General features: G+C 57.6%; 1 protein-coding gene across 1 annotated transcript in view; it reads left to right on the forward strand.

The window, feature by feature from the left end:
* Positions 1-11,083: 11,083 nt before the first annotated feature.
* VWA5B1 (von Willebrand factor A domain containing 5B1) overlaps positions 11,084-24,213 on the forward strand; it is a 39,897-nt gene continuing 26,767 nt past the window's right edge. Inside the window, exons 1-7 of the mRNA XM_064171753.1 lie at positions 11,084-11,256; positions 12,268-12,429; positions 13,669-13,891; positions 14,218-14,360; positions 14,636-14,767; positions 15,445-15,569; positions 23,238-23,414. Coding sequence (XP_064027823.1) covers positions 11,118-11,256; positions 12,268-12,429; positions 13,669-13,891; positions 14,218-14,360; positions 14,636-14,767; positions 15,445-15,569; positions 23,238-23,414 — 1,101 coding nt within the window. The 5' untranslated portion in view covers positions 11,084-11,117. The remainder of the gene's footprint in view (positions 11,257-12,267; positions 12,430-13,668; positions 13,892-14,217; positions 14,361-14,635; positions 14,768-15,444; positions 15,570-23,237; positions 23,415-24,213) is intronic.

Here is a 24,213-nt window from a genome sequence, read left to right on the forward strand (position 1 = left end):
AACATCTCTCTTGAGTTGAGGAGCCCAGACCTAGCACAGCCCTGTGAGGAGAGGCTGAGGGAGCTGGGGGGGTGCAGCCTGCAGCAGAGGAGGCTCAGGGCAGAGCTCATTGCTGTCTGCAGCTGCCTGCAGGGAGGCTGTAGCCAGGTGGGGTTGGACTCTGCTGCCAGGCAGCCAGCAACAGAACAAAGCGACACAGCCTCAAGCTGTGTCAGGGCAGGTTGAGGCTGGATGTTGTTAAGAAGTTGTTGTCAGAGAGAGTGATTGGCATTGGAATGGACTGCCCAGGGAGGTGCTGGAGTCTCCCTCTCTGGAGATATTCAAGACCTGCCTGGATGTGTGCTGTGTGATCTGCTCTGGCAGGGGGGGCTGCACCAGATGAGCTTTGGAGGTCCCTTCCAGCCCCTGCCATTCTATGACTCACCTGGCAGCACTTCTGGAGCTTGTGTCGATGTCTCACACTTGGCACTTTGCTTTCCCCCTAAACCAACTCTGCTTCTGTTCTCCCAAGGTCCCATCTCTGCCTCAGCCTCCAGATCAGCTCCTTCTCTGTTCAGTCACTAAACATTTGTTGTCTGAATCCCAGGATTTCTCCTGACATCTGTTGTTTGCTTTGTAGCAGCCAAAAGCCACCCTAAGTAAACAGTTTATCAGGCACTGGGAGTGTGGGACGTGGGCTTCTTGGTGGCTGACTTGTTTGTCTAGCAGGAACCATAAACTCTCAAGCTTCAGGGCTTAAGTCAGCCTCTGGGAGCTGGGCTGGAGGAAGAAGCTCTCAGCTAGACAGAGGGCCTTGCCATCACCCCTGAAGCACGTCCATCTTGGTCAGGAGAGGATGTTTCTTAGGGCCATGATGCCATCTGGTCACCCTGCTCCTCCTAGAACCCAGCCTTGGGGATGAGGGGGCAAGGGAAATGCTCCAGGTTCACCTGGGTGCAGGCAAGAGGAGGCCAGAGTGGGTTGCAGGGAGGAGGTTTCTCAGCACAGAGGTTGATCTGCCCAGGGCAGTGCTGGAGTCACCATCCCTGGGGGTGCTCAAGCAGCCTGTGGACCTGCTGCTCAAGGACATGGTCTGGTGCTGGCTCTTCAGTATTGGGTTGAGGGTTGGATTGGATGATCTTTGAGGTCTCTTCCAACCTCTGTATTCTGTGTGAGTGATTTAGCAGCTCAGGCTGCTGCTGGTGGTGGATTTACTGCCTGGGGCAGGTCTGCAGTGGGGTGCTGAAGCCAGGCAGACTGGTGGATGGGGCTCTGCAGGGTGAGATTGGAGGGGATAAAACCTCTATCCCTGCTCCTCTGGAGGGGCACACTGAGGTTTGCACTGCCAGCAAGCTGCCTGCTTCATTACCACCCAGTGTAGGTGGCAGTGAGGAGCAGTTTGCCTGTCTGAGTGCTCTGACCCAGGCCTGGTGCCCAGCTCTGCTCTGGGACAGCAGCCAGGCCACTGCCTTCCTGCTGCCTCAGTTTCCCCTTTCATCCTGTCAGCTGCTCGAGGCAGGGACTGTGTCCTGTACACATACATCCTGCACCCCCTTCCCCATGGAAAGGGTCCTCTTGAGCCCCTGTGTGCCCCATAGCCAGGCAGCTGCTGGGGGAGAAGCTTTGGGATGTGCCTGGGGAGGAAAGGGTGGAGGAGCAAAGATGGGGATGGGACAAGCAGAGGGGGAAGAAGGGAGATCTGGCCTAGGGCTGCAGAAGAAGACAGTGAAAGGTGATGCATCCTGATTTTAGGGGGCTTTGGGCTGCTTGCTTTCGTTGCAAAGAGCAAGGAGAGAGCAGAAGTGAAAGGCAAGGGGAAGAAGGGTTGGGTGTTTCAGGGGTATTTTTCTCCTCTCTCAGCCACTGCTGCAGGAAATTCTCACCCTGGGGAGGCAAGTGGTGATGGTGTGCAAGAGGAGTTTGCATCCTCTCTTCTCTGCCGTTTCTCTCCTCTGCCTGGGTGGGCTTCACCCCTTCCCCTGCATCCCCCAGGGAGCAGGAGGGGAGGAGGCTGCAGGAGCCAGCAGCGTGTGCTGAAGGTGATTGTCATGGTTACCTCCCCGACAAACAAGTGGCTCCACTCGGTGATGGTCACCCCAACAGTGTCTGTGCTGCCAGCTGGCCCTCACTGGGGAGTTGGGTGCCCACATCCCACCCCGCACCTCCCAGCTGGGTGCTCACAATCCTCCCCCTCCCCCAGCCCCCAACAGGGGCAGATGTTGCTACCCGGCTGGGTCAGCCTCCATCTCCAGCTCTGGACCTCCCTGGACCACCTCACAGCCCCAGCATCACCTCAGCATCGCTGCCCGATGGGGAGGGCACGGCGGGGGGGGGTGCCGAATGCCACAGGTTGCTGAGGTGGCTGTCGTGCAGCGCTCCCCCACCCCGAGCCCTGGCGCTTGCTCTCTCTTCCTCTCTCTCTCTCCCTTTCTCTCTCTCTCTCCTTATCTCGTCTCTCAGTGTCTTCCAGAGACAAAAGCAGGCTGAAGCCGTGCCTGTCGCCTTCGGAATCTCTTCTGCCCTTCCTTGCACCCTCCGCCCTCCTCCCCAACTCCTTTCCCCTCCAAACCCAGCTGCAGGGGCTGGCAGGAGTGGGTCAAGTTGCTCCAACCCTTCTCCCCCCTCCACCCTTCTCCTCCTTCTCCTCTCTTCTACCAGGAAAGGTAAGAAAAGCAGTGGCTGCTCTCCTGTTGCTCCTGCACCTTTTTTTAGGAGGCTGGGCGGTGTGTGCTCTGCAGGGGGAGGGGGGAGGTGTGTCTGGGTGTGGGCTGATCCATCCCGAGGCTGCCCCTTCCCTAGGCTGATCCATCCCGAGGCTACCCCTTCCCAAGGCTGAATCATCCCAAGGCTGCCCCTTCCCAGGGCTGATCCTTCCCAAGGCTTATCCCCATCCCAAGGCTGCCCCTTCCCAGGGCTAATCCATCCCAGGGCTGCCCCTTCCCAGGGCTGATCCTTCCCAAGGCTTATCCCCATCCCAAGGCTGCCCCTTCCCAAGACTGATCCATCCCGAGGCTGTCCCATCCCAAGGCTGATCCATCCCAAGGCTGCCCCTTCCCAAGGTTGATCCCTCCTCTGTCCTTTCCCTGTCCCTCCCCACGACTGCTCCATCCCAACGGTGCCCCATGCCAAGGCTTATCCCCTCCTGAGACTTGGGCACAGTCTTAGCCCTCTCTGTGGCAGCCATCCCTGTCACAACATTTCTGCAGGCACCAGCCCACACTTTGCCAGCTGCTGCCTCCCTGACCTGCCCTTTCCCAGCTGGATGCTGAGCCCCCGAGCAGCCCTCCCCTCCCCGAAGCCCTTCAGCCCTCACTAAAGGGCTGTCCTCAGCTCCCTGCGGGCAGGGAGAGCAAAGGAGGCTGCATTTGGGGGCATGATGCTGGGAAGGGCATGATGCTGGGACGGGCATGATGCTGGGAAGGGGATGAGCTTTTCCTCTCCTGAGCAGCCCAAAGAGGTGTCCCAGCCGTGGCCACACTGGTTTGGGGGTCAAGAGGACTTTCCTTGGCAGGGTTATGAGGTCTTCTGATCCCCCCTGTAAGGATCAAAGCACCAAGGACCAGGCTTGTCCTCAGCAGGCTTGGCTGGGGCAGGGTAGGACAGGGGTGGATGGAGAAAGGCTGTGCTGCTTCTGGGAGGCCCTTGTGTGTCTGCTTGGCTCTGGATGTGTCCTGTGCATGGGACAGTGGCAGTTTAAGGTGAGCTAAAGGATGTCAGGGCTCAAATCTCCCTCCCCAGCTCAGCCCAGGGAGGCAGGGGTTAAGCAAAGCCGTGTCAGAAAGGCTGTCTGCACAGGGACCTGATGAGCTGCTCTAGAAGCAGGGCTTGGGACATCAACCATGGGCCTTGAGACCCAGCTCTGGGGCAAAGCTGATGGCCCAAGACACTTGCCAGGGGTAGGATTGATGGTCCCCAACATCTATCTCTCAGCCTCAGAAAGGGGGAGCTCAGCTGCTCTTACTGTATGCCCCCCTCAGCAGGGTACTGGCAGGAGCAAGGTGGTCCCCCAGCCCTCCCTTAATCCACATCCGAGGCCTCAAGGGGTCCTGCTGGGGACCTGTGCCTTTGACCAGGCATTTTGTCCTCCCCTTGGCAGTGGAGTGCCACCTGCAGCAATGCTGGGGTGAAGCCCAGAGGCTGTTTTGCTGCTTCTCTTGGGTACTCCATGGTTGCAGAGGGAGGTGAGGAGAGGCTGGAGGTGGGAGAACAGCTCCCAGAGCTTTTCAGGAGGGGTTCCCACAGGTCTGCTGTGGTGTCTCTTCCAGGAGGTGCTGCCATCAACCTTTGCTGCTTGCCTTCCCTCCCTGCCCTGTGCAGGGGCTCATTTTGGGCACTGTTTTCTCCTGTTGCTTCCCAGAGATATTGCAGTGGGTTGATCCCAGTCTCCTGGCAAGGTCTGAGCCTCCTGATTTGGGGTACAGTAGCTGGAGGTGTCCTGCACGCCTTAGGTGCAACCTGCCACTGCTGTGGGTCAGGTAGGTCAAGTCAGGGGGACCCCACAGCTGCTCCCTGAGCTCTGCTTGAGAGCCTCCAAAAGCCTGGGATGGGCAGGGCTTCCCCTGCCTTGCTTTTTGCAGTCAGGTGGCAGTTTGCATTCTTTTACTGGTGGCCAAGCAGCCCCCCAGGGCTGTGCTGCAAGAGAGGCTGCCAGCAGCAGCAGCAGCAGCAGCAGCAAGAGGTCTGCCTGGGGTTGTCTCTCTGTGCATGCAGGGTCTGGAGCAAAGCCCTGCAAGGAGTGGCTGAGGGAGCTGGGCTTGTTCAGCCTGGGGAAGAGGAGGCTCAGGGAGGACCTTATCACACTCTACAACCACCTGAAAGCAGGTTGTGGCCAGGTGGGGTTGGTCTCTTCTCCCAGGCAACCAGCGACAGAGTGAGGGGACACAGCCTCAAGCTGTGCCAGGGCAGGTTCAGGCTGGGGGTTAGGAGGAAGTTCTTGGCAGAGAGAGTGATTGGCATTGGAATGGGCTGCCCAGAGAGGTGCCCCAGCTGTGGCCACACTGGTTTGGGGGTCAAGAGGACTTTCCTTGGCAGAGTTATGAGGTCTTCTGATCCCCCCCTCCCAGTAAGGCTCAAAGCACCAAGGACCAGGCTTGTCCTCAGCAGGCTTGGCTGGGGCAGGGTAGGACAGGGGTGGATGGAGAAGAGTTGTGCTGCTTCTGGGGGCCTTTGTGTGTCTGCTTGGCTCTGGATGTGTCCCCTGCGTGGGGGGTGAGCCACAGGATGCCCAGCCAAGGGGTTGGTCTCTTCTGTCAGGCAACCAGAGGCAGAAGGAGGGGACAAAGCCTCAAGCTGCAGCAGGGCAGGGTCAGGCTGGGTGTTAGGAAGTCCTTGGCAGAAAGAGTGAGTTGGGGCTGTGCAGGCTGGAGCAGAGGAGGCTCCCAGGTGACCTTCTTGTGGCCTGCCAGGATCTGAAGGGGCTACAAAAAAGCTGGGGAGGGACTTTTAAGGCTTTCAGAGAGTGGCAGGAGTGGGGGGAATGGAGCAAAGCTGGAGGTGGGGAGAGTGAGGCTGGAGGTGAGGAGGAAGTTGTTGAGCAGGAGAGTGGTGAGAGGCTGGAATGGGTTGCCCAGGGAGGGGGTTGAGGCCCCATGGCTGGAGGTATTTGAGGCCAGGCTGGCTGAGGCTGTGTGCAGCCTGCTCTAGGGTAGGGTGTCCCTGGGCATGGCAGGGGGTATGGAACTGGCTGCTCCTTGTGCTGCCTTCCAACCCTGACTGATTCTGGTTCTATGATTGGCATTGGGATGGGCTGCCCAGGGAGGGAGTGGAGTCGCCGTCCCTGGAAGTGTTTAACACGAGGCTGGACGTGGCCCTTGGAGCCATGGCTTGGTTGGTTAGGTGATGCTGGGTGACAGGTTGGACTTGATGACCTCGAGGATCTTCTCCAGCCTGATTGATTCTGCCCTTCTGTGGTCTGCAGGAGCTGTAATCATGCCGGGAGCCACTGGATGTCAGTGTTGGTTGGCGCTGCTGGAGAGCAGGGACTCTGCCACCCTGCTGCAGGAGAGCAGCCGCCCCTTGGGCGCTGTGGCACGGCCAAGGTCTCGCCTGGAGATGAGACCTCCAAGGGAACCCATTTAGAGCTGCTGAGATGCTGATGCAGGGTTGCGTGTGGCCGGGCAGCAGCAGCAGCAGCTCCAAGACGTCTGGCACAGCTTGTGGCACCCATGGATGGGCTTCACACATCTGTCTTTGTGTCTTGGAAGGGGGCAAAAGCAACCTCTGGGCACCTGCAGGGTGGATGGGCATAAGCCACAGGCAGCAGCATGGCTTTATCCCAGCCACCAGTTTGCTGGCTGGGGTCTTACTGGCCTGTTGCTGTCTGTAGGTGCCAGGGTGACTGTGGTGGGGGCACATCCAGGACCCCAACGTGCTCCTGGGATAAAGCCATGTGCCCACCCAGCCCTGCTGTCTGGAGGGCAGGTGCCCAGAGGTTGCTTTTCCCTCCCCCAAGACACAAAGACAGACTCCTGAAGCCAGGCTGTGTGCTCAGGGTTTGCTCTCCCACCCAGGATGCTGCAGGCTTTATCCTGCCTGGCTCAGAATCACAGAGTTAACCAGGTTAAGACCTCTAAGGTCATCGAGTCCAACCTAACACCTAACCCTCCTAATTAGCTAACCCATGGCACCAAGTACCTCATGCAGCCTCCTCTTAAACACCTCCAGGCACACAGACTCCACCACCTCCCTGGGCAGCCCATTCCAATGCCAATCACTCTCTCCGACAACAACTTCTTCCTAACATCCAACCTGAGCCTGCCCTGGCACAGCTTGAGGCTGTGTCCCCTTGTTCTGCTGCTGGCTGCCTGGCAGCAGAGCCCAACCCCACCTGGCTACAGCCTCCCTGCAGGCAGCTGCAGACAGCAATGAGCTCTGCCCTCAGCCTCCTCTGCTGCAGGCTGCACACCCCCAGCTCCCTCAGCCTCTCCTCACAGGGCTGTGCTCCAGGCCCCTCCCCAGCCTTGCTGCCCTTCTCTCAACACCTTCCAGCACCTCAACATCTCTCTGTAATTCAGGACCCCAGAACTGGACACAGCACTTGAGGTGTGGCCTGAGCAGTGCTGAGCACAGGGGCACAAGAACCTCCCTTGTCCTGCTGCCCACACTGCTCCTGAGCCAGTCCAGGATGCCATTGGCCCTCTTGGCCACCTGGGCACACTGCTGCCTCATCTTCAGTTGCCTGTCGACCTGTACCCCCAGGTCCCTCTCTTCCTGGCTACTCTTCAAGGAGCTGTAGAGAAATTGTCCAGGGAAAAGCATTTACAGAGCAAGGAAAAGAGGGAAAACCTGATGGCATCCCAAGGTGACAGCTCAGGGGATGGCTCCTGCCCACAGCTGCCACGGTGAAGGGCAGGGAGTGATGGGCAGGGGGTGATGGGCAGGGGGTGAAGGAAAGGGCAGGGGGTGTTTGCAGCAATGGAAAAAGCTGGCTGAAGGGATTCCCAAGGGAATTTCCCCTTCTCCTCCTGAGCTGCAGCAGCGTGGGGCCCTGGGTCAGGAAGCACCTGCCCGGGGGGTGTGGTGGCCCCATGGCTGCTGAGGGTTAGGGTGAGGCAGGTTTGGTGAGGGGAAACGCTGAGGTCTGGGTGGGTGCAGGGATGCTGCTAGGATTTTGGGGGGGGAGGTTTCTACCAGCTCCCATCCTGAGGGTCCAGCACTTGGACAGCAGGTCCCAGAGCAGCAAAAGTAGAGTGGGCAGCAGCTGGGGAGCCAGTGGTGAGCTCCTGGGGGGTACAGGAGAGAGATGCCAGCTCTGCACTGCTCTGCCCCTTCCACGCTGCTGTCACTTGGTGGCGTTGGTGACACGATCTGTGTGGAGCTGCCAGCTGCTTCCCAGCCCAGCTGAAGGGCTTCTGCTGGGGAAGCAGCCAGGAGGAGCCTCCTGAATGCTTTCTCGTCCTTGTGGGGAAGATTTTGCTACTGGCATAGCACGGAGAAGGTCTCCCCTGAGCCATGCCAAGCTGCAGGAGAGGGACAGCTGCCCTGGCATGCTTTAGTGAGGGGCTCTGCATCCGACAAGCACTGTGCTGGCCTGGGTGATGCAGAGATCCCTGCAGGCAGAGCATGTCCTTGGCCTCCCCTGGCTGCAGCAGTGCTGAGGAGCTTGCACCTCATAGCTCTGCCGTAAATCTCCACAGCCAAGATTGCTGCCAGGATGAAGTCAGGCTCCTGGAGCCTGAACTCTCCTCTCTGGCAGCCCCCTAATGAATCCCAGTGCCCCTGCCTGATGGAGGGCATCATCCTCAGGCCATTCCTTGCTCACTTGCTTCCCTAAGGCACAATGAGACCTCCTCCTCCTCCTCCCTCCACCCGACATTGAGTTACTTCCTAATATCCTGGTGGCCACTGCTGCATCTCCACCTTCATTATCCCTCTGTGGCAGCTGAACTCTTGCCAGCTTCTGATTTTACAAGCCCTGGTAGCATGGCTTGGAGCATTCTAGGGTGTGATGGATCCCCTGGGCTCATGGAGAGGACCTGGACACGACCTTTGTGGGCAGCTCCTGGCGTGAGCAGGCTTTGAGGAGGAAGGAGAAGAGGATAAAACCAGGAGAGGAGGATCACACCTGGCACAGCCGAGGCTGTTAGCCAGGATTCAGGAGTGTGCCTTGAGATTGCTGCCTTCCATCAGGTTCCTGAGTGATTAGACACTGCTGTGTCTGATCCCAGGACTACCAACACAAGGAGGACCTACAGAGGCTCTAGAGGAGGTCACAAAGATGGTCAGAGGGCTGGAGAACCTCTGCTGTGGGGACAGGCTGGCAGAGTTGGGGCTGTTCAGCCTGGAGAAGAGAAGGCTCCAGGGAGACCTGAGAGCTGCATTTCAGTGTCTGAAGTGGGCTACAGGCAGGCTGGGGAGGGACTGTTCAGAAGAGTCTGTGGGGAAGGGATGAGGGCAATGGTTTGAGCAGGGCAGATTGAGGTTGGACATCAGGAGGAAGTTCTGCACAGTGAGAGTGGTGAAACACTGGAACAGGTTGCCCAGGGGTATGGTGGAGACTCCATCCCTGGACATACTCAAGACCAAAGCTGGTGCAGCCCTGAGCAACCTGCTCTAGTTGGAGGTGTCCCTGCTGACTGCAGAGGGGTGCACAAGATGACCTTTGAGGGTCCTTTCCAGCTCAGGGCTTCCATGATTCTATGATCTTTGCTGCTGGTTGATTTGCTCAGGTGTCCTGCTTGCTCTGCCCCAACCCTGCCAGCCCTGCTTTTGCTCTGCCCCAGCCCTGCCAGCCTTGCTTGCTCTGCTTTTGCTCTGCCCCAGCCCTGCCCCAGCCCTGCCCTAGCCCTGATTGCTCTGCCCCAGCCCTTCCAGCCTTGCTTGCTCTGCTTTTGCTCTGCCCCAGCCCTGCCCCAGCCCTGCCCTAGCCCTGATTGCTCTGCCCCAGCCCAACCAGCCCTGCCAGCCCTGCTTGCTCTGCCCCAGCCCTTCCAGCCTTGCTTGCTCTGCTTTTGCTCTGCCCCAGCCCTGCCGCAGCCCTGCTTGCCCTGCCCCATCCCAACCAGCCCTGCCAGCCCTGCTTTTGCTCTGCCCCAACCCTGCCCCAGCCCTGCTTGCTCTGCCCCAGCCCTCCTTGCTCTGCTCCTGCTCTGCTCCAGCCCTGCCTGCCTTGCCCCATCCCAGCCAGCCCTGCTTGCTCTGCCCCATCCCAGCCAGCCCTGCTTGCTCTGCCCCATCCCAGCCAGCCCTGCTTGCTCTGCCCCAGCCCTGCCAGCCCTGCTTGCTCTGCTCCTGCTCTGCCCCAGCCCTGCTTGCTCTGCCCCAGCCCTGCCAGCCCTGCTTGCTCTGCTCCTGCTCTGCCCCAGCCCTGCTTGCTCTGCCCTATCCCAACCAGCCCTGCCTGCCCTGCCCCATCTCAACCAGCCCTGCTTACTCTGCCATTTTCCTCCCTAAATGCCTTTTTCCTGGCGAGCTTATGGCTTTGATGTCTGTGTTGGTGTCCTCGGTGGCATTTGCATAGACAAGTGGCTTTAATAAGGCAGGACTGGGAGGAGATGAGGAACTGCTGAAGAACTGCTGAGGAACTGATGGGTTCTGCTGCTGCTGCCTCTTCCTGGGCCTTGCAAATGATTGCATGGAGCACCGCAGAGCCAGCTAGGGAGAACTGCTGCCTAGCAACTTCTCCCCATGCCCCAGGGAGGAGGGAGCTGGATGCGGCTACCTGAAAAGGTCTCCTTTGAAACCCTCCCCCCAAGCTTTAGAGGGGAGGATGGAGCTGGAAAAGAGGAAAACCTGCTCCGGGAACAGAGTTGCAGTGTAATTGGCAGAAGTAGGCACTTTGCATCTGAATGTCTCAGCTGAGCAAAGCCGAGGGATGAGTCAGCCTTTGCAGGCAGGATCTGGAGGTGTGGGGCAGCAGAGCCATGCCACCTCCTGAAATGCGGCGAGGATGAGGATGGGCAAGGGCGGGGGAGGGCAGGGAGGATGCTTGGCCCTGCCTGCTCTTCTTTCCCACAGGCTAAAGAAAAAACCCTTCAGATGGAGGTCTTATCCCGGAGAAATTTGTCACTTTGCTGGATAATGAGAAGCAGGAGGGCCAAAAAAAAACCCCCCAGGCGTTAACCTCCTTCTGCCCAGGTTCAGGCGGCTGCGGGAGCTGCTGAGATGTGTGATCGAAGGTGGAGATTCAGACTAGAGAGATGGAGGAAATTTGCTGTGCTGAGGGTGGTGAGACTCTGGCCCGAGTTACCCAGAGGGGCAGGAACCATTCCAGATCAGGTCCTTTGGGGCTCTGAGCAACCTGCTCTGTGGTGACTGCAGGGGACTGGTCCAGATGAGCTTTTCGTGTTCCCACCCAAACCACTCTGTCATCCACCACTGCAACATCGAGCTCTGGACCTGCCTCTCCTCAGCCAGGCAGGCTCAGCCTGAACCTCCTTCCTTGCACAGAAGAGGGTTTGAGGCAGGTATTTACCTTGCATCTTCCCACCAAGCATCTTGTCTCCATCTCCACCACGGAGCCATCCAGCCCAGGGGTCTCATCTTGTCACCTTTCTGTCCTCAAGGCTGCAGAAGCCAAAATGGGCTATGGGGACACAGAAGTGTGCTGGGCACTTGGGGCTCCTCAGCCCTTCTCACCCTTCCACCTCTCTCCAGCTGACTGCAGGTGACTCCATCCCCACCACGAGACCCCCAGGAGGATGCCAGGGCTGATTAACTGGACCACCCACTCCCCACTGCCCCTCACCACGTCAGAGGTGACCTCCTGTGTCAGTGGCTATGCCTTTGGGATGACAGCCTTGCTCACCTACCACAACCCAGAAGCTCAGGCTTTTGAAGGCAAGTTTCAAGGGGTGAAGCCACCACAGGAGCTTTAGAGCCAGGGATGTCACAGTGCTGGGTGTCTGTGTGGCCCTTCAACCTTTAGATGCCTTGTTGGGAGAGCAACCAAGTCTGTTGGATCCTTCACAGTCCAAAGCTACCATTTTGAGGTTCAGGAAGGCACAGTGCAAGGTCCTGCACCTAGGTCAAGGCAATTCCTGCTCCCTATCCAGGCTGAGGGGTGGTGAGATTGAGAGCAGCCCTGCAGGAAAGGGTTTGGGGGTGCTGCTGGGTGAGAAGTTGGGCAGGAGCCAGCAATGGGCACTGGCAGCCCAGGAGGCCGAGGGCAGCCTGGGCTGCATCCAAAGCAGTGTGGGCAGAGATGGAGAGAGGGGATCCTGCCCCTCTGCTCTGCTGTGGGGACACCTCACCTGCACTGCTGTGTCTGGAGACCCCAACATAAGAAAGACTTGGACCTGCTGGAGCACTAAGATGATCAGAGGGCTGGAGAACCTCTGTTTTGGGGATAGGCTGGGACAGTTGAGGCTGTTCAGCCTGGAGAAGAGAAGGCTCCAGGGAGACTTTAGAGCTGCACTTCAATATCTGAAGGGGACCTCCAGGCAGGCTGGGGAGGGACTGTCCAGAAGGGCCTGTGGGGACAGGATGAGGGCAATGGTTTGAAACTGGAGCAGGGCAGATTGAGGTTGAACATCAGGAGGAAGTTCTGCGCAGTGAGGGTGGAGAGACACTGGAACAGGTTGTCCAGGGAGGTGGTTGAGGCCCCATCCCAGGAGACATTTAGGATCAAACCCTGAGCAACCTGCTCTAGTTGGAGGTGTCCCTGCTGAGTGCAGAGGGGTTTGGAGAAGATGACCTTTGAGGGTCCCTTCCAACCTGATGCCATCTGTGGAGCTGTGAATTTTTAAGCGTGGAAGTTCCCAGGAGCACGCAGGGAAGTGCCAAAGGGACTTGCCCCACCTGGCTGGAGGGTCTTGGTGTGGCTAAAAAAAAAACCCTTCTTGCTGGCAGGTCTCTTTGTGTACCCCTTGGATGAGTTCACCACCGTCGTTGGGTTCGAGGCGGCCGTGTCCCGGCGCGCCGTCACCGTGCAGATCAAGGACAAAGCCAAGATAGGGGACACCTGCTTTGAGAGCTGCCACCTGCCTGAGGGAAGAGCTCCTGATGGAAGTGGTGAGGGGCATTTGGTGAACCTGGGGAAGCAAAGAATGAGAGAGGTGCCACGTGGCATGGCATCAAGAAGGCTCCTTTGAAAGAGTGAGCCTTGGGTTGTGGTGCTCCTGTGCCAAAGTCTCCTCCGTGCTTTGTGATGCTCCTGCTCCAAAGTCTCCTCTATGCTTTGTGGTGCTCCTGCTCCAAAGTCTCCTCCATGCTTTGTAATGCTCCTGCTCCAAAGTCTCCTCTATGCTTTGTGATGCTCCTGATCCAAAGTCTCCTCTATGCTTTGTGGTGCTCCTGCTCCAAAGACTCCTCCATGTTTTGTGGTGCTCTCATGCCAAAGTCTCCTCCATGTTTTGTGGTGCTCCTGCTCCAAAGTCTCCTCCATGTTTTGTGATGCTCCTGCTCCAAAGTCTCCTCCATGTTTTGTGATGCTCCTGCTCCAAAGTCTCCCCTATGCTTTGTGGTGCTCTTGCTCCAAAGTCTCCTCCATGCTTTGTGATGCTCCTGATCCAAAGTCTCCTCCATGCTTTGTGATGCTCCTGATCCAAAGTCTCCTCTATGCTTTGTGATGCTCCTGATCCAAAGTCTCCTCCATGTTTTGTGGTGCTCCTGTTCCAAAGTCTCTCCATGCTTTGTCCAAAGTCTCCTCCATGTTTTGTGGTGCTCTTGTGCCAGTCTCCTCTATGCTTTGTAGTGCTCCTCCTCCAAAGTCTCCTCCATGCTTTGTGATGCTCCTGTTCCAAAGTCTCTCCATGCTTTGTCCAAAGTCTCCTCCATGTTTTGTGGTGCTCCTGCTCCAAAATCTCCTCCATGCTTTGTGGTGCTCTTGTGCCAGTCTCCTCTATGCTTTGTAGTGCTCCTGCTCCAAAGCCTCCTCCATGTTTTGTCCAAAGTCTCCTCCATGCTTTGTGCTCCTGTGCCAAAGTCTCCTCCAAGTTTTGTGGTGCTCCTGCGCCAAAGTTTCCTTCATGCTTTGTCCAAAGTCTCCTCCATGCTTTGTGATGCTTCTGCTCCAAAGCCTCTCCATGATTTGTCCAAAGTCTCCTCCATGCTTTGTGATGCTCCTGTTCCAAAGCCTCCTCTGTTTTGCACAGCCAAGGGAGTGGTGCAGAGGGTTGGGCTCAGGCTCTGTAGGGAAACACTGATGTGTGCAGTGAGGGCTGCTTTGGGGTGGTCAGAGGAGGCCTGAGGAGCAGTGTTTTGCCTGGTTGTGACACCGCATCTCCCTGCTGTGGTCCTTTCCCCGTGCAGGAAGGATCCTGATGGATGAGGACTTGGAGAGGACTGTTTTTGTGGCCAACCTGGGCATCATTCCCCCTCTGGAAAGCATCTCCATCTTCATCAGCACCTCCTCAGAGCTCCAGACACTGCCCAGCGGGGCTGTGAGGGTCCTTCTGCCAGCTGTGTGTGTCCCCAGGGTCCCTCAGCCCAGCCTGGAGAACAGCAGCAGCTTTCCCAGCCACCAGCTCCGAATGTATGGAAAACCATGGGATAAGCTCTGGAGGGGACTGCTCTGGAGGGCTGGCAGAACAGAAGCTGCTCTGTTCTGCTCTGTTCTGCTCTGTTCTGCTCTGTTCTGCTCTGTTCTGCTCTGTTCTGCTCTGTTCTGCTCTGCTCTTCTCTGCTCTGCTCTGCTCTGCTCTGCTCTGCCAGCCCTCCAGACCAGTCCCCACCAGAGGGGAGGAGAAGGCTGCAGCTGCTGCGGGATGCTGGAGAGCTGCAGCAGTCTTTACCTCCAGCTGATCTGCAGCTCCTGGGGTGGGGGTAGAAGGTGCTGACTGGGGTTCATCTCACCACCAGGGAGAAGAACTGCTGTGGGTTGAAGAGCCAGGAGCAAGGGAGCAGGTCCTGCTTGGCTCAGCTGCTGGAGCGTGAGGTCACCAACCCCTTTGAGTACCAGTTCAGCTTCCAGCTGGAGATCCGGGGGCCATGCTTGCTGGCAGGTAGGGCTGCCAGGCTGATTGATCACCACCTCCTGGCGACACCCAAGCTTCTTCCTCCTCCTCTGCCTCCTTGATGTAGAGCCTCTTTTTGGCGAGTTCACTGTGCTGGGGTGGATTTGCCAGCAGAGTGCTGATGTTAGTGCGTGTGTGCGTGGGTGATGCAGCAGAGGCATTGCACAGCCTGCTTGGTGCCTGTCCTCTGCCATCTTGTTGTCTCCTCTCTCTGCTCTTGCCATCCTCTCTCTCTCTGGCCTCACCTTGGTTTCCCTGGGCAGGTGTGGAGAGCCCCACACACGAGATCCGAGCGGACGCCGACCCCTCCGCTCGCTCTGCCAGGAGCATCATGATCACCCTGGCCAACAAGCACACCTTTGACAGGCCTGTGGAGATCCTGATCCACCCAAGTGGTAGGTAGAGAAAGACCTTGGAGTCCTGCAAGTTCTCCATGGCATAGCAATCTGCCCTTGTGGCCAAGAGGGCAAATGGGGTGCAGCAAGCAAAGTTGTGGCCAGCAGCTCCGGGGAGATTCTTCTCTCCCCTCTGCTCTGCCTTGCTGAGACCATACCTGGAGTCTTGTGTCCAGTTTTGGGCTCCCCAGTACAGGAGAGACAGAGACCTGCTGGAGAGAGTCTGACAGAGAGGTACAGGGGTGACTGGGGGACCTGAACATCCCTCCTGTGAAGAAAGGCTGGCAGCCCTGGGGATGTTCAGTCTGGAGAAGGGAAGGCTGAGAGGTGACCTAATCAATGCCTGTGACTATCTGAGGGGTGGGTGTCAGGATGAAGGTGCCAGGCTCCTGTCAGTGGTGCCCAGTGACAGCACAAGGAGCAGTGGCTTCCCTCTCAGTGTCAGGAGAGACTTCTGTGCTGTGAGGGTGCCAGAGCCCTGGAGCAGGCTGCCCAGGGAGGTTGTGGAGCCTCCTTCTCTGGAGGCTTTCAAAACCTGCCTGGGTGTTTTCCTCTGCGAGCTGCCCTGGGTGACCTTGCTTTGGCAGGGGACTTGGGCTGGATGCTCTCCAGAGGTCCCTTCCAACCCCTGCCATTCTGTGACTCTCTGCTCTTCACCTGACTCTCTGCACTTCCAGAGCCCCACATGCCTCACATCCTAATGGAAGAAGGTGACATGACACCTGCAGAGTACGAGCGACACCTGAAGGGGAAGAATGATTTCATTAAAGGCACTAAGAAAGACCCCAGTGCTGAGAAAAAGGTGAGAAGCAGGAGCTGCAGGTGGCAGCTGAGGCTTTGCTCGGGGCTGGAGCTGTGCAAATAGCAGATGTTGCACTGGGCCAAGAGTTTCTGCAGCATCCTCCCTCAACAGGGGGCTTGTGTGGGGGAGTAGGGCAAGAGAGGGGATTCTGCCCCTTGGCTCTGCCCTGCTGAGACCTCACCTCCGATCCTGCCTCCAATTCTGCTGTCCCCAGCACAAGGAGGACAAATTGCTGTGGAGTGAGGCCAGAGGAGGCCACAAAGATGATCCAAGAGCTGGAGCAGCTCTGCTGTGAGGATAGGCTGAGGGAGCTGGGGGTGTGCAGCCTGGAGAAGAGAATATTTGGGGGACACCTTAGAGCTGCCTGCCAAGAGCTGAAGGGATCCTGCAGGAAGGCTGCAGAGGGACTTTTGCTGAGGTTATCTGGAGGCAGGCCAGGGGGAAAATGGTTTGAAGCTGAGGCAGAGCAGGATGAGACTGGAGCTGAGGAAGTTCTTCAGCAGGAGGATGGAACTGGCTGCCCAGAGAGGTTGTGGATGCCTCCTTCCTTGGAGATGTTCAAGGCTGGCTTGGATGAGGCCTTGGGCAACCAAGTCTAGTTGAGAGGTGTCCCCTGCCCATGGCAGGGAGTTTGGAGTAGATGATCTCTGAGGTCCTTTCCTCAGTCCAAACCATCCTAGGATGCTGCTGATTCCACAGTGCTGCTGCTAAACCAAGTGTGGCTGAAGCTGGGAGCTGGTTCTTGTGTGTATAATTAGTGCTAGTCTAGCATAGCATAATTGGCTAGGTGCATTGTTAGTGCATTAAGGGGAGTGTAATTATTGCAATGACACAGGATAAAATACTCTTTTAATTGCTCAGTAAATGTTTACCTTTTCTGGAGAGCTGTCAGAGAGTCAGAAATGAGTTGGCTGGAAATAATGAGCTGAGCAGACGACAAGGCAGGAGAAACTTCTCTTTGTTCTGCTGAGCAGCAAATAAGACCAGAAAAGAAGAAGAAGGAGGAGGGGGGGGAAAAAAAGAATGGAAGATATCTGCTGGGGGATTTGTGTCTCATTTATCAGCAGCTCTGAAGCAGTGAGTGACAGGCAGCACTTTGGAGCTGCCACAGCAGCGTGCCTGGGCTCAGCGCTGAGGGCTGGGGTGGAGCTCATTTCCCAGCTAAGACCCAGGCTTGTGGAAGCACAGCCCCGGGGCTGCTGTGCCAACTCCCTGCTCTTTGTGGCCAGGGATGCTCAGAGGCTGCAGCAGCTCTGCTGTGAGCACAGACTGAAAGAGTTGGGGCTGTGCAGGCTGGAGAAGAGGAGGCTCCCAGGTGACCTTCTTGTGGCCTTACAGCATCTGAAGGGGGCTACTAAAAAGCTGGGGAGGGACTTTTCAGGATATCAGGGAGTGGGGGGAATGGAGCAAAGCTGGAGGTGGGGAGAGTGAGGCTGGAGGTGAGGAGGAAGTTGTTGAGCAGGAGAGTGGTGAGAGGCTGGAATGGGTTGCCCAGGGAGGGGGTTGAGGCCCCATGGCTGGAGGTGTTTGAGGCCAGGCTGGCTGAGGCTGTGTGCAGCCTGCTCTAGGGTAGGGTGTCCCTGGGCATGGCAGGGGGGTTGGGACTGGCTGCTCCTTGTGGTCCCTTCCAGCCCTGCCTGATTCTATGATTCTATGATCTTGCCTTGGGATCATCTCTCTTGAGATAAATTTGCTCATTCCTCATGTGTCTGAAGGACACTGAGGTGCTGGAGGGTGTCCAGAGAAGGGCAACAAGGCTGCTGAGAGGGCTTGAATACAAATCCTACAAGGAGCAGCCGAAGGAGCTGAGGTTGTTCAGCCTGGAGAAAAGGAGGCTGAGAGGAGACCTTCTGGCTCTCTACAGCTCCCTAAAAGGAGGCTGGAGCCAGGTGGGTGATGGTCTCTTCTCCAGGGAAGCATAGAGTGGTCTGGGTTGGAAGTGACCTCCAAAGGTCATCTAGTCCAGCACCCTCTGCAGCCAGCAGGGACATCCCCAACTAGAACAGGTTGCCCAGAGCCCTCTCCAGCTTCACCTTGAATGTTCTCCCAAGGAACAAGTGACAGGACAAGAGAAAATGGCCTGAACTTGCACCAGGGGAGGTGTAGGTGGTTCGTGGAAAGAAACTTCTTCTCTGAAAGAGTTCTCAAAGCCTGGACCAGGCTGCACAGAGAGGTGTGGGGTCCCCATCTCTGGAGGTGTGGGGTCCCCATGCCTGGGGATGTGGGGTCCCCATCTCTGGAGGTGTGGGGGCACCATGCCTGGGGGTGTGGGGGCACCATCTCTGGAGGTGTGGGGGCACCATGCCTGGGGGTGTGGGGTCCCCATCTCTGGAGGTGTGGGGGCACCATTTCTGGAGGTGTGGGGTCCCCATGCCTGGGGGTGTGGGGTCCCCATCTCTGGAGGTGTGGGGGCACCATGCCTGGAGGTGTGGGGGCACCATCTCTGGAGGTGTGGGGGCACCATCTCTGGAGGTGTTTAGAAGATGTTTGGATAAGGAGCTGAGGGCCATGGTCTGACAGCTGTGTCCAGGAAGGTCTGACAGCTGTGTAGGGCTGGACTCAATGGCCTTAAGGTCTTTTCCAGCCAGGCAGTTCCATGACTCTGTGATTCATTCCCCACATGCCTGAGCTCAGCCCCTCACTTGGCAGCCACCCCAAAGCTGCTGCAGAGGTGCCTCCCTGTGCTGCCATGATTTCTCCTGTCACTGGAGGCTCACCAGCCCTCTTCTCATCCCTCCTGCCCTGCTCCTTGCCTCGCAGTGGGTGCAGGCACCGGGGCTCGGCAGGCTCCTGCTCTCGCTGCGCTCAGCCTGTGGCAGGTGGAGCAGAGCACAACTCCCACGCCTCAGCTCAGATGGCTCTCTCATTATGTCTGTGTCTTTAGCATGTCAAATTGTCTAGTGAGGGGATCATTGCCCTGCAGGAAACCAGCTCCTGTGCCCCAGGAGGGCTGGGAAGGAGCTGCATCTCCAGAGACGGGCAAGAAGCAGAACAGTGCCCTGGATGTCTGGGGGCAGGTGATGGGCAGCAGCTGCTGCGTGGAGGTGATGGGCAAGAGCTGCTGCATGGAGGTGATGGGCAAGAGCTGCTGCATGGCAGGTGATGGGCAGCAGCTGCTGCATGGAGGTGATGGGCAGCAGCTGCTGCATGGAGGTGATGGGCAAGAGCTGCTGCATGGAGGTGATGGGCAAGAGCTGCTGCGTGGAGGTGATGGGCAAGAGCTGCTGCATGGAGGTGATGGGCAAGAGCTGCTGCATGGCAGGTGATGGGCAGCAGCTGCTGCATGGCAGGTGATGGGCAGCAGCTGCTGCGTGGAGGTGATGGGCAAGAGCTGCTGCATGGAGGTGATGGGCAAGAGCTGCTGCATGGCAGGTGATGGGCAAGAGCTGCTGCATGGCAGGTGATGGGCAGCAGCTGCTGCATGGAGGTGATGGGCAGCAGCTGCTGCATGGAGGTGATGGGCAGCAGCTGCTGCATGGAGGTGATGGGCAAGAGCTGCTGCATGGCAGGTGATGGGCAAGAGCTGCTGCATGGCAGGTGATGGGCAAGAGCTGCTGCATGGCAGGTGATGGGCAGCAGCTGCTGCACGGCAGGTGATGGGCAAGAGTTGCTGTTGCTGCTTGGAGCAGGATTCTGGGCACCTCTTAAATGAGTGAGCCCAGAAGTTTCAGCAGTGAATGATTGCCAGTTCTCCTCCCTTGGGTGGCTGTGCAGAAGCCTTGGGTGCCCATCAGCTGGCAGGGTGCTGGGGAGGAATGTGCCCTGAGCCGTTGGACAGGAGCTGATTTGTTTGCTCTGGTTACATACCAGGGCAAGGGAGTGGAGGAGAAGAGGCAGTGCAGATGAATCACAGAACCATGGAATTAACCAGGTGGGAAGAGACCTCCAGGATCAGCGAGTTCAACCTAGCACCTAACCCTTCTAATTAACCCATGGCACTGAGAGCCTCATTCTGCCTCCTCTTAAACACCCCCAGGGATCAGCATTCCAACCTGGGCAGCCCATTCCAATGCCAATCACTCTCTCTGACAACAACTTCCTAACATCCAGCCTCAACCTGCCCTGGGGCACAATTTGAGGCTGTGTCCCCTTGTTCTGTCCCTGGCTGCCTGGCAGCAGAGCCCAACCCCACCTGGCTACAGCCTCCCTGCAGGCAGCTGCAGACAGCAATGAGCTCTGCCCTGAGCCTCCTCTGCTGCAGGCTGCACCCCCCCAGCTCCCTCAGCCTCTCCTCACAGGGCTCTGCTCCAGGCCCCTCCCCAGCCTTGCTGCCCTTCTCTCAACACCTCCCAGCACCTCAACATCTCTCTTGAGTTGAGGAGCCCAGAACTGGACACAGCACTCCAGGGGTGATTCTATGCTCCACAACCTCCCTGGAAGTGTTCAAGGCTCTCCCATTTCTAGTGGGAGATGTCCCTGTTTGTGGCAAGGGATTCAAACTGGCTGAGCTTTGAGGTCCCTTCCAACCTACACCATTCTGTGATCCTTTCCAGCCTGACTCACTCAGTGATCCCAAGGAATGCTGTGGATCCAGAGCCACCATTCCACCCTCGGACAGAGCCATTTAGGATCCCTCTAGGCTGAAGCCTGCTAAACATCCGTGATGGGAAAGGCATTCAGGAAAAGAAAGTCCTATGGCTGGAGGGAAATGGGGGTGGCAAAAAGCCCTTTGAGGTCTCCAGTGACTAATTTACACTCCAAAGCACGGGAGAGGAGTGCAGGAGGATGAGCAAGAGCTGAGGTGATGGCAAGGTCCCTGTTCCTGTGAATGAGAGCTGTCTTTTCACAGGGGTCAGGGAAGCAGCACTCAGGCAGCACGGCTGAAAGCCAAGCTCGTGTGGTTGTTGGTCCACAGTGACCCTTGGGTTCAGTGAGATCCATAAATGAAAGGTTGGCTGCCAGCCTGTGGATCTAGGAATATGAGTCAGGGCTGAAGGAAAGCAGCCTGGTTGGTTGGGGTCTCTTTTTACTCCTGGGGAAAGAAGCAGCAGCCTTTGAAAGAGGAAGGGGAGGAAAGGCCAAGGAAGCCTCTGAGAATGCATCTGCTTGTTGCAGAGCTTGAGGCATTTGAGGCTCCTCTCTCCAAGAAGGACATGGAGGAGCTGGAGCAGGTCCAGAGAGGGGCAATGAGGCTGGTGAAGGGTCTGGAGAACAGGGCTGGAGAAGAGCAGCTGAGGGACCTGGGGGTGTTGGCATGGAGCAAAGGAGGCTGAGGGAAGACCTTCTGGCTCTCCACAGCTCCCTGAAGGGAGGCTGCAGCCAGGTGAGGGTTGGTCTCTCTCTGCCAAGGAATAAGCAACAGAAGATGGCCTCAGGTTGCACCAGGGGAGGTTCAGGTTGGACATTAGAAGACACTTCTTATAGAATCATAGTTGCCCTAAAATGTCTCTTGGAGCTCCCCTGAGGGATTTTCCCCCTAGGCAGTGATGGTCTCAAGCCCTCCTCAGAGGCTGGAAGAACCACGGAAGGGATGCACAAGTCCTGAACTCCAGCAAGAGGAGGAATCATAGAATCAGCCAGGTTGGAAGAGGCCTCCAGGCTCATCCAGCCCAACCTAGCACCCAGCCCTGCCCAACCAACCAGACCATGGCACTCAGTGCCCCAGCCAGCCTTGGCTGCAACACCTCCAGCCACACAGACTCCACCACCTCCCTGGGCAGCCCATTCCAATGCCAATCACTCTCTCTGACAACAACTTCCTAACAACATCCAGCCTCAACCTGCCCTGCCACAGCTTGAGGCTGTGTCCCCTTGTTCTGTTGGTGGGTGCCTGGCAGCAGAGCCCAACCCCACCTGGCTACAGCCTCCCTGCAGGCAGCTGCAGACAGCAATGAGCTCTGCCCTGAGCCTCCTCTGCTGCAGGCTGCATCCCCCCAGCTCCCTCAGCCTCTCCTCACAGGGCTGTGCTCCAGGCCCCTCCCCAGCCTTGCTGCCCTTCTCTGGACACCTTCCAGCACCTCAGCATCTCTACTGAGTTAAGGAGCCCAGAACTGGACACAGCACTCAAGCTGTGTCCTGAGCAGTGCTGAGCACAGGGGCAACAATCCCAGCTCCCAGTTCTCAAAGCCAGGAGCAGGCTGATTGAATCCCCAACCCTGGAGGGATTTAAAAGCCACAGAGCTGTGGTGCTGAGGGCCATGGTTTGGCCCCAGCCTTGGCAGGGTTAGAGAATGGTTGGGCTGGGTCAGCTTTCCAAGTAGAAGTCATCTCTGGCTCTGTGGTGATGTGCAGCACAGAGACACAGATCCTGCCTTTTCCTAGCCATGTCCTGAACAACTAATTGGCTTTTGCAAACCTTTTCAACCTGCACAAAGGGAAAAGATGAAAGAAATGGGCAGAAACTCCACCAAAGCAGAGGTGGCAGGGATGGAGGCAGCACACCAGGGGCTGCATCTGGCGCTTCATTATTGAGCGGCCGCGGACAAAGCCTCTTGGCCTGCCTTGGTGAGCCACTGAACTGCTCTAATGAACCAGGTTTGCAGGAAGGGAGAGCATGAGTCAGCTTTGCAAGGTGCTGTGCAGGGCCAGATCTTTCCATTGCTCCTCCAGGCTCCCACCTGTGTGTGCCAGAGGGTCTCTGGTTTGAGCAAAGCATGAGCAGGGCTGGGGAGGAGGCAGCAGGAATCTCCTTCACCCATGGAGCAGCTCCACAGGGAGTAGAGTCATAGAGTTAGGATGGAAGGGACCTCAAAGCTCAGCCAGTTCCAACCCCCTGCCATAGGCAGAGACACCTCCCACTAGAACAGGTCTCTCAAGGCCTCATCCAAACTGGTCCTGAATACCTTCGGGGAGGTTGTGGAGCACAGAAGCACCCAATGTGATCTTTGATCACATTGGGTGCTTCTGTGCTCCACAACCTCCCTGGGCAACCTGTGCCAGTGTCTCACCACCCTCAACCTGTGCCAGTGTCTCACCACCCTCACACCCACTTTCAATCTCCAGTTCAAATCTATTCCTTCTCCTCCTGTCATTCCCAGACCTTGTCAATAGTCCCTCCCCAGCCCTCCTGGAGTCCACTTCAGATCCTGCAAAGCCACTCCAAGGTCTCCTCCAAGCCTTCTCTTCTGCAGCCTGCACAGCCCCAACTCTCTCAGCCTGTGCTCAGAGCAGAGCTGCTGCAGCCCTCTCAGCATCTTGGTGGCCTCCTCTGGGCTGGCTCCAACACTTCCATGTCCTGCTTGTGCTGGGGGCTCCAGAACTGCCCCCCAGGACTGCAGGTGGGGTCTGAGGAGAGCAGAGCCAAGGGGCAGAATCCCCTCCCTTGCCCTGTGCCCACACTGCTCTTGCTGCAGCCCAGCACAGGGTTGTGTCTGGGCTGCACTCACACTGCAGGCTCCTGTTGAGCTTTTCCTCACCCCAGACCCCCAGAGCCTGTTCCTCAGGGCTGCTCTCAGCCATTCCCCACCCGGCCTGGAGTTGTGCTTAGGATTGCACCCACCCAGGTGCAGGACCTTGCACTTGGCCTTGTTGAATGCCATGAGGTTGGCCTGGGCACACCTGCTCTTGCTGCAGCCCAGCGTGGACAGAAGGACCTGTGGTGTCATCATCCCCAAGCCCACAGAAGGCCACACACTCACAGCCTGGCCACACATCCCTGCTTTTCCTCTTCTCCAAGCCAACAGGGGCAGAGATCCCAACCTTTGGGCTTCTCTCTTTCTGTCTTTGCAGATGGAAATCATCAGGAAGAGGCTGAGCAAGGACATCCCTCACCACCCTGTCATCATGCTCAACTTCTGCCCTGACTTGAGAGCCATCCAGCCCGACCTCCAGAAAGCCCAAGGAGAGTTCATCTTCCTCGTAGACTGCAGCAGAAGCATGAGTGGCATGAACATCAACCGTGCCAAGGTACCACCCGGGAGGGGAAGCACCTGCGGGCAGGCAGGGCTGAGCATCGCCCAGCAGTGGGGGCTGCTGAGTGTCATCGGGAGGGGATGGGAGGTAATTATCTGCTGCAGCTGTAGTCAGCTCTACTCTGTGGCTCGTTAGGAACCTGCAGAGAAGCTGCCTCTCCCCCATCCTGTTCTTCCTTCTTTACCAGCTCATCAAATGCAAAAGACCTTTTCCTTCCCTGGCTCAGGAGCAGTGTGGGCAGCAGCACAAGGGAGGTTCTTCTGCCCCTGTGCTCAGCACTGCTCAGGCCACACCTGGAGTGCTGTCCAGTTCTGGGCTCCTGAATTGAAGAGAGATGCTGAGGTGCTGGAAGGTGTTGAGAGAAGGGCAGGAAGGCTGGGGAGGGGCCTGGAGCAGAGCCCTGTGAGGAGAGGCTGAGGGAGCTGGGGGTGTGCAGCCTGCAGCAGAGGAGGCTGAGGGCAGAGCTCATTGCTGTCTGCAGCTGCCTGCAGGGAGGCTGTAGCCAGGGGGGGTTGGGCTCTGCTGCCAGGCAGCCAGCAACAGAACAAGGGGACCCAGGCTGAAGCTGTGGCAGGGTAGGTTGAGGCTGGATGTTGTTAGGAAGTTGTTGTCAGAGAGAGTGATTGGCACTGGAATGGGCTGCCCAGGGAGGTGGTGGAGTCTGTGTGGCTGGAGGTGTTGCAGCCAAGGCTGGCTGGGGCACTGAGTGCCATGGTCTGGTTGGTTGGGCAGGGCATTGTCCTCAGTGTGCTGGGTGAGCAGTGAGGCAGGGGTTTGGTTGAGAGAGAGCCAA

Source organism: Pogoniulus pusillus, chromosome 36 (assembly GCF_015220805.1).
Source record: "Pogoniulus pusillus isolate bPogPus1 chromosome 36, bPogPus1.pri, whole genome shotgun sequence".
In the NCBI taxonomy this organism is placed as follows: domain Eukaryota; kingdom Metazoa; phylum Chordata; class Aves; order Piciformes; family Lybiidae; genus Pogoniulus; species Pogoniulus pusillus.